At 38.9% G+C, this 9,569-nt stretch overlaps 1 protein-coding gene across 4 annotated transcripts in view; it reads left to right on the top strand.

The window, feature by feature from the left end:
* The first annotated feature begins 621 nt into the window (after nucleotides 1-621).
* Nucleotides 622-9,569, top strand: part of LOC131882695 (uncharacterized) — a 23,302-nt gene continuing 14,354 nt past the window's right edge. For 2 of the 4 annotated variants that reach the window (XR_009373521.1, XR_009373522.1), the window contains exons 1-3: nucleotides 622-1,149; nucleotides 6,372-6,494; nucleotides 6,559-6,713. Coding sequence is in view for 2 of the 4 variants with exons in the window: in XM_059229931.1 (XP_059085914.1) it covers nucleotides 780-1,149; nucleotides 6,372-6,494; nucleotides 6,559-6,713 (648 nt within the window). In the remaining 2 variants the exon portion in view is untranslated. The remainder of the gene's footprint in view (nucleotides 1,150-6,371; nucleotides 6,495-6,558; nucleotides 6,714-9,569) is intronic. The other 2 variants (XM_059229931.1, XM_059229932.1) reach the window with 1 other exon arrangement.

The raw sequence follows: 9,569 nt of genomic DNA, 5'->3' as shown, positions 1-9,569 counted from the left end.
CAAAAGTTGAGCTTAAACCCTGTGGAGAGCAAAAACCTATCTCTCTCAAATTTCTTGTTGACGTCAACCCGCAATGGTTTTACTCGGCTTATNTGGCCTAGACCTGAAGGCATCAAAACATCTTGAATGTTCATGACGTATAATGTTTTTTTTTTTTGCGACAACTGAAGTTTGATGATCTCAAAGACAGGGGAGTATATTATTTTGGCATTTTTACGCATTTTGGGCTTGATTTTGCTTGGTTCACATTTTGGTCTGCTTTTACCTATTTTAAAGAAAATTTTGTATCACCCATAATGGAATATAGTCACTTACATGAGTGGCTTTAGACCTTAAACTTACTTGGCAATCAAACCTGTTTTTTTTCCTTTGTCTTAGGAGTCAAAGTCGGAAAGCAGAGACATGACATAAATTCAATATAAAAAAATATCTATATTTGTCAAGGGGTTTAGTCTTTGAACGTTTATTTGCATTTTAAATTCCACTCAAATGCATTGCTGTCAGATGCAGTATTTGTAACACAAAACGATGAAAAAGCTTCAAACCTTTTAAAAGTCATTTTACCATAAATGAACTCTCTCACTATTTCATCTTTGTCCTCAACGAAGGAGGAAGTAAAAGCGAGAGTGAAGGATGATAAGATTGTTCGAATTGGGCCAATCCTTTTTTGTTGCTCCTCAGATATAAACAAGCAATTGAGTTTATACAAGGCCAGTCTCTGAATCGAACTTCCTTCCAAGGGTTAATCATCACTCTCCAGTTGAACTTCAAGGATTACCATGTCTGTGAAGGCTGGGGCATTGAAAGTGTCCTTTTGGATAACACTTCTGTTCGGGAACTTGATTGCAACGGGCCAGTCTGACCCAGTGAGTGACATTGCTGCCATCAAAGAGCTTTTGGAGGTCATTTTCCACAGGCATCGCTCGGAAATGGAAGATCTCAAACTTCGCGTTCTAAGTGGAGAGGCAAAAATTGAGGCGCTTCAAGAGGATTTTTCTTTGCGAATCTTCCGAATTGAACAAACTCTCTCCAGACAAGTGAGAGAGGCTTCGACTCATATTCAACCAAGTGAAGATGATCAACCCAGGGCTGTTTATGGCGACTTGGAAGCTCGCCTTGCCAAATTGGAAGGCTTGACGAAGTACAAAGGTAAGATATATTCTTACCATGCTTACACAGTACGTAGTACTTAGTAAGAGGTTGAGAGGTTTGGTGCACCTTTTTCCGATCGCTAAATAAAGCAAATATAATCCTCAGCCTACGGTCGATTTCGGCCCTAATATGAAATAAAGTGTATGAACATATTTTCCTTTTATTCTCGTAGGGTTAAGCTTTTGGAGGAAAAAGTTACGAAATTTTGTCATTTATTGCGTTTTCGGAAGAGGGTTCAGTTTGGTCCTAGTTACTCAAATACCTGAAGCAAATGACCCAGGGTGCTCAGAGGCTAGAAAATAAATATGGCAATTATGGTTTCAAATTATGACCAAAAAGTGACAATTTTTCATAAACTGAGTATGTAGCTATACATGGACTAGAAGGATAAACGTTATTCTCCACCGATTAGTTGGTGTTGCTCATTTTTAGATTTGTGACAAAATGATAAAAGGTTTAGATAGAGACTTTAAAGGTTATTAATATCATATTAGGTTAGGTTGGGTTAGGTTAGGTTAGGTTAGAATAGGTTTGATTAGGTCAGGTTATGATTTAAAAAAGTAGCACCGCCAAATAATCGGTGGAGAATAACGTTTACCGGACTAGAAGCTGTTAGAGATGCCACTTTGAATTGATCTATTATGTCTGGAAACAGGGTGACTAGTTTTGTCAATTTTGAGGGGAAACAGCATCTGGACATGAACTTTCAAAAAGTGAAATATATTCAAAATGAAGTAGATAGACTCTTTTTGAGCTATTTATATTATAAAAATGCTGTAGCTCCCGTCTATCTTAGCAAATGAAGTGCAATGCAAACACGTACTCATCAAGTGTTAGGAATCATTTCTTATTTGGATAGCATAACAGCTATGCTTGCTCATCCAAAAGGAACTTTTGTCAAAAGTAGCGGCTGCAAGAGCTAAACTATTTGACCAAAGTATCATACACATCACTGAGTTCACTCTTAGCTTTTTATTTTTATCAAACTCATTTTTCCATAATCAATAATTTCTTCCCCAAAGGTAAAATTTTCATTTCAATTGTGCGTACTTCCCTGAACAAAACCACATAAAAAAGCCATTTATGACTAAATTTTTGAAAACGGGATGCCTAATGACTACCATAATGCTCTTGTTTGATTCAAAAAAGAGCATTCATTTGGCATTAGCTAGCATCATCAGCCAAAAAACTGGCCATCCTCCTGACAGTGTTGGCAAAAACCTGCCAGTTGGATTAAAAGCCCAAAACCCATCCTCATTCCGCCCATGAGCAGTTTTTTAATGGGCCAGTAAGTTGCAAATCCATCTCAATTGCTTCCCTTATTTTCTCAAGACCTTCCTTTATCTTTGGCGTCATATTTGGCATAAAAGCCTTGCTAGTAGCTTAATGGCAATGCCAGACTGCATTAAAAATAAAATCTAAAAACTGAATTCAGCCCATAAATACTACATGGCAAATTGTTGTTGAGTTGAGGGAAACTCATATCAGCGCAAAAGATGCTTTCAAATATTGAAGATGAGAGCTCATTTGTTACTTGGTTGTCATTGGCACAAAAAACAAAAAAAAAGAAAGAAGTATCATAGGCATAGCTTTTTCGTTTATTAGCAAAAACGATTAAACCCACCCAAAAAAAAACCCAAATATTTCATCCACTAAAAAAACCCGCCCCATCCGCTCATTAAGACCCGAAAAAAGCCGCCCTGGAATTAACCCATTCACCAACCCCGCCTTGTGATGACCGCTAGCAGGAAATGTCAAAACTACTGATGGGGAGAGGATGGAGAAAAAATGAATGGCGAAACTTAAGAACTTATGAAAAGAACGTGCTCAGAGAGAAAAGTGGAAAAGGGAATCTGAGGCATTGTGTTTGGCTCTGTCTGTTGGAATAGCCTTTTCAGCCTCATTTATTTATTTCCGTGCAGCCAAGTGGAACTGTGGAGTTACGGTGTCAAATTTGCATTCTAAACAAGAAAAGTGGATCCTCAATTTCTGATTAGAGGAGTTTATTCAACTTGATTGGCTTTTCGAAAGATGACATGCATAATTCACAAGTTCTTGAAGTTATCCGTGAAAATGTGACCAATTGTGACTAAATTGTGTTAGTCATATTTTGACAAAAAATAAAATGCCATGAGTTTTCAAGTCGTGACCAATTTGAGATTTTCGTCACAAAATGTAACAATCTGAGCACCCTGAAATGATTTATGAAATAACGGCAACATCCACATGTAGACAAGTTTTTGCAAAAAATGTATTTTTTGGCTACCATGCAAACTCTCTGGTTATGTATTTAGTTTCATAGAAAATGCTGAATTTTCGAGAAAAAAGTGAGCACAAGAAAGAGGGTATTGCACAAATTAAATTTGCCACCTTTCTTTAACAAACGTGTAAGTAATAGTTCGATTAGAACAATACAAAATATCCGTGGAAGGGGAGGAACTGTTTACTTTTAGACAAGGTTATTCCAGCAATTGCCAAAAGGAGTAGAATTTTAACATTTCATTAAGCCTGTCAAATCTCTCGATTTAGAATTCGCCATCCAATAATCAACGATTCAGCTTGATCCAAGGAAGGGAAGGCCTACTTAACAATTGGCAATGGGTCTTGTATTGTGTGTGTGCACCTCCCGTGAATCCTTTTGTCTCTACGGAAATAAATTAGCAGCCAACCATTTGCCCGCTCAATGATCAAGTGATGATGATTTGACTGGATTGTTTAGATTTGATTATAAAGCAAGATCTCTGAGTAGGGACTGCTCAAAATTTGGAGCACTAAAATGGTGATTCAATAGCAGAATACCATTTGCTTCAACAAGCCGGCGAATTGAAACAAATGACAAATTTTATATATGCATGGTCCAGGTTGGCTGGGCCACTTAACTGTCAACCACTTTTCCAATTAAAGTAATAAAAAGAGGCGTGTCGCTCTCCACAATCAAAGGCGGGTCATTTTTATACAATAATGAAAAAAATCTGCTTGTTAAGTGGATCGTTTCAAATTTACATTGTCAAAAGCTTATGCAGCTGATCAAGAGCAACATCGAATGTCGTTATGTAGTATTTACCACATAACTGGCCATAACTCCTAAGTTCCCTAAGCATAGCTTTGGGCTTAAATTTGGGTAAGTTTACCTATAAAATAAGATAATGTGGTCGTATGAAGTGCTTATTTGGAATCAAGTGAACGGTTCAGGAGAAAAGAAATCTTTGCATCCGTTCGCAGTCCACATCTCCAGAAGTCCGTGGCAAGGCTTATTGTCTTCACTTTCACTTCACTTTCCAAGGGCAGTTTTAAGAATTACTTAAAATTTATTGAATCCATCTTATAATCTGATGAACAGCCCGGGCTCTCAAAGTGGTGAATAACTGTCATTTCAATAGAAGCATATAGCATCCACCATTTAAAACATCCCATAATCACGTGCCTCTTTTCATACGCTTGCTAAAATTGATATTTTGAGAATCTTAACAAAACAGGAGGACATTCGTAATACTCAGGAAATTTTCAATTAATAATAAATCTTTATTGCGACTCTTGGTCATGTCATGGCGTAAAAATAAATATAAATATGGTTTATAACCATTCTGCAAACATTGTTAGTATGTAAAAGAAAAATGTCAAAACGGTAAAAGCAATAAAATGGCTGACTAGAAATTGCTATCAAAGTGAGTATGACTAGTATTGTTCAATGCAAATGAAAAAAGTGAAGAGGGGAATCACAGATAGTACAAACACAGCTAGGTAAACGTAAATGATTAAATTCTTAGTTATTGCAGGGTAGAGGATGGGCCAGATTGAACAGATCTTTTGTCAGCGTCGTTGATGGCATTGGGCCGGGAGCCTGACAAAGGTGCGTGTCGGGCTAAGGACAATAGGGTGTTAAGAAATCTTTGACCGGGAAGGACAATTTGTGTCCGGACATCACTTCCGGAAAGGTCAGGTTCCCAACATTTTTGGACAGTAACCTTGCCAGCCCGATAGTGAGGGGCTCGGTTTTGCATAGAAAATGCGTCCGTGCATTTTTAGCATATTGGGGCACGGACAGGTATCGTTTGAGGAACTTGGTGAAGGTGGCATCTGCGGATTTGAGGGCGGATTGGGCGGAGTTGGGAAGCCAAAGGTGTAGGCCGTAGAGAAAAATTGGGGTGACGTAGATCCGGAAGAGTTGAAGGACTATTGGGAGGGGAAGATTCTTAATGGGTAGTCTATTGCATATGTATCCGATCCTGGCCCAGGCCTTGGTTATTGCAGAGTTCAGGTGATTGGTGGAGGAGAGTTGGGTGGAGGAAGTGAAACCGACATAGTTTAAATACTTGACGATTTCAATCGGAATATTGTTGATATGGAAGGAGGTGGGAGGCAGACGACCTTTATGGAAAACCATGGCCTTCGTCTTGGTGGTATTGACTTGTTCTCTTGGCAGTAACCGTGGAGCGCATCGATGGCATTTTGCAATTGCACGGCTGAATCAGCAAAGAGAACCAGGTCGTCTGCATATTGAAGATATTGAACCATAAAATAGTTGATGGTGGGGCCTTGATGGGTGAGGGCTTCGGGCAGGTCGGATACATAAATATTGAAAAGAATTGGCGATAGGGGATCCCCCTGCGGAAGGCCAATGGAAGTAAAGTAGCAGGGGGATAGGTCCTCACCAGATCGAATGGAGCATCTAAGTCCTGCATAGATGTTGGACAGCAGGACACAGATTGAACGCGGAACTCTCCACAATTGGAGTTTGAGGAATAACCGCGTTCGGTCTATCCCCGGCCAATCCGGAGAAGCGGGCAGCTAAGAGGGTGAACATCATCTCCAAGAAGGGGTTCTCCAGGGCGATGGTCCGATGGTTGTTTGGAATATCCCTGGGCCTCTTCACTTGATCCTATTCAGCAGCTGTAATCAAGCTGTTAAATTCTTAGCTATTTCCAACAGTATTGTTTCCTTTGATACTTTGTTTTAAATTGATTCCCAGGGAATGCTTTGAGAAAGTCCAATAATTGCCATGTCTAACTTTTCACCATGCCAAGCAGAAAACATTAGTTTTGCACGCTTATGTATGTACCTTTATTATTCATTATTCACCCTTTCTATAGCTTAAAATGTCACTACTTTTGCCTTCTCTTTGAAACGGCTAAATAAATTGTATAAGTTAGAAGAATGTTCAAAAATAATGGATGGCTAGGCTCTGAAAAGTATTGAAAAGATATATTTTCTGTCCTTAGCCCCACGAACTTGTGATGAGTTGAAGCGAAACGGACTTAAGATGTCTGGAATGTATTATTTGGACCCTGATGGTCCCTCTCAAGGCCATTCAGCCACCTTGGCTTTTTGTGACATGACCAAAGGTGAGGAAGACAAAGTGAAAGAAAACCAATGCTTAAATGAAAACTCTTTCTCATGTCTCCATAGGAGAGACCAGAATGGATCACAACTTGGGCGGTTCCCATAGGGTTTCCAGTTGTCAAGAATTTGGATGCTCAGTACACAGAATTCAATACGAGATGTCGGTGAGCCAGATCTCCAAGCTCATCTCGCTATCATCTCAGTGCTTTCAAGAAATTCAGGTAGGCTAATCGGTTATAAGGCGTAAGATATTTCGAAAGCTATCATTATTTATTGATTAGATGAATGGTTATCGATTGGCTTCAATCGAGTTGGGTGGGTTTCAACAACCTGGGACAACAAAGCTCATTTATGAAGAAAGTAAAGATTAAGCACGGAAATTGTCAACCTCGTTTGCACGAAGGGCATTCCAATAATAATGAGGTGTTTTAACAGGATGTTTGATTTGGTCAACTTTATGACAGTTTGAGTGATCTGCAAAAAGCCAAAAGGTTATACAGTGTGCGTCAAGAAAATCTGCCGCATGACTTATTTACCTTTAAACAGTCTTTACTCAAAAACTAGATGAGAGATTCCCTTAACTTTTTTGTTTGAAAGCTGGATTTATTACAAATATTTTTTCTTTCCAATGAAGTCTCCTTGATTCTCGATAACAAGTTTGACACGGTGCCTAAAACGTGATGCTCTTGAAGACTGGCAAATGCAGACTTTATTTTTTCCATCAGCTTAGCTCTGGAGTTGCTAGGACGTCGATTAGACTCCCGTTCAACCACGCTCCACAAGTAGTAGCCACAGGGATTGATGACAATCAGGTGAGTTTGGTGGCCAGCAGTCTGGTGTCATCATGTCATAGAAATTGTCAGAGATCCACAATATTGATTTCCTTGAGGTGTGACAAGGAGCACTGTCTTGCTGCCAGACATAGGACCTCCCCTGTGCTACCTTATCAATCCAGGACTTGACCACACTCTCAAGGACCTTAAAGTAGTCATCTGCCTTGACCCTGAGGCCTTTTTCAAAGATGGGTTGAGGCATCACATGACCCTCTGAGGAGATGACTCCAAAGACCATGACATGCTCAGGATATTTGGTGCTCATAACCTTTGAGACAAGGTGTCCCATGAGGCTTTCTGTTCCCCACTGGCTCAAAGTTGTAGTTAGAGTCCACCAAAGCCTTGTGGATGGACCTCACAGTCCTTTGAGGCATGCCTAACAACTCGGCAATTTCCAAGTTCGTTTTTTCCGCGCAGATAATAATATGAACTCCTTACCTTTTCCAAAATTCAGGAAAAACAAAACCGTTTTTGATGACATTTCTGCGTTGTTCACTCATTAAGACTGGTACTTAACTGATAAAAAAGATTGGGCTAGCCTGCACATGCAACAGCTGCACTGTGCTTGCTAAACGGGGCGGCACCCTGTAGAAGACACTGGTGGGGTAAATGTAAATCAAACTCTAAGTCTGTTTTAGCTCTCTTTACTAGAAACTCACCTTTCTGGCAGGCCAAGGTGATGCCTATAAATTTATGTAACAAAAACTGCGTTGTTTGTCGCAAATTTTATATGATAACTAGGCTTTAAAAAAGTAAGAATGGCTAGTTGTTCAGTCTGAAAGTTAAAAGAAAGAATGTTTTGTCAGTTCCGTCATTCTACAATAACTATAGATGAGTTAAACATTGTTACAGTTTTCGTGAGGGAGTTCAATGTCAGAAATGATTGGTGGGAGAAACGACTCCCATCATGCCTTAGAAAAAGATTAAGCAGGAGGCTTTAAGTCAGGCTTGGACAAGCTGAAAAATTCCTGATGTACCGTGTAGTATACAAGGGCTACCCCAATCTGCAAACTCTAATTCGTTGGTCGATCAGATGATGTATGAATAAAGAATTAATTAAATTAGCTAGGCTTTTCGTCTTGAACTACTCTGAATTCTATTCCTTAGTAGCGGTAAGGAAGTACTTAAAACAGAAAGATACACACACATTTTTGCTACATGACTTGTGAAATTTTTCGTTCCCGTCTCCTCAGCCTATTTAGTCATAATGACTTGGAGAAATAATGAAATGAATACTGATGATCAATTGTTTTTTGAGCAGTTTTGAATAAATCACACGTAGAATTTATTGCAAATGATGATTGTTATTGTTGCTTCATAAATAATTCTCTCCAATGATATGACATGTTGTTTATTGGACATAATGTTTATTGGAAAATATCTAGTTACCACTTCAATGCTTAACAAAAGAAACTTGCATTTGATTTGTTTTACATTTGAGCAGATTTAACATTGAAGCACAATAATGAAAGTACGAGTATGGATGGACATTGCAATGTGCAGATAATTTCTAGTTATTTCAACCAGAATTTAACAATGTCTACAATGCTATTCATATTGGTCTCTGATAAAAAAGATTGTTCAAAAGTGTGGACTCCACTTCTTCTAAAGTATAACGAATTCATCAGAGTAAACTAATAGGAATTTCCTTCATTTCAGTAAACAATGTCCAAACAAGAGAAAAGCCCTGCCGAGTCTATAAAAATACATGAACCTCACAACTTCTTGAATGATTGTGGATTTTTTAGCTAGCTCGCAGATCGAAATGCACTCCACACATGATCTTAAAATTTTGTCAAGGGATATCATTCAAAATGAAAACTAATATAAAATGACGAAAATTTACGCCTTTTAGCTAATGGTCGGACCATTTATATGGCCATTATCTCGTTCTAACTATATAAACGAACTGTTTGTGATACATTTGGATTATAATGGCAAGATGAATTCCAACTACAGATCATCATTGTGGCAACAAGTTGATGGATCCGACTCTACATAGCACCTGGGTGAAAGTTTTTTCAGTACAAGAGCTTGTGGTTGAGCCTGCACCATGTGGTCCAGCATGGGAAATTCAGTTTATAGTCAGCAATTTCGGAATTGTTCCAAAAGGCATGGAGANTTTCAAGTCCTTGTCGCCCCCACCTCCTCCTCTTCCCAACGTAGCTTACTGCTGCTTCCGTGTGTCCCCTAAAGTGTAGTTTAACCAGATTGGCCGTTCTTTGACAACGAATTTACATTTCT

Source organism: Tigriopus californicus, chromosome 6, assembly GCF_007210705.1.
Source record: "Tigriopus californicus strain San Diego chromosome 6, Tcal_SD_v2.1, whole genome shotgun sequence".
Classification (NCBI taxonomy): domain Eukaryota; kingdom Metazoa; phylum Arthropoda; class Copepoda; order Harpacticoida; family Harpacticidae; genus Tigriopus; species Tigriopus californicus.
Note: the sequence above shows the minus strand (reverse complement) of the source record. Positions and strands in the feature narration are given on the sequence as shown.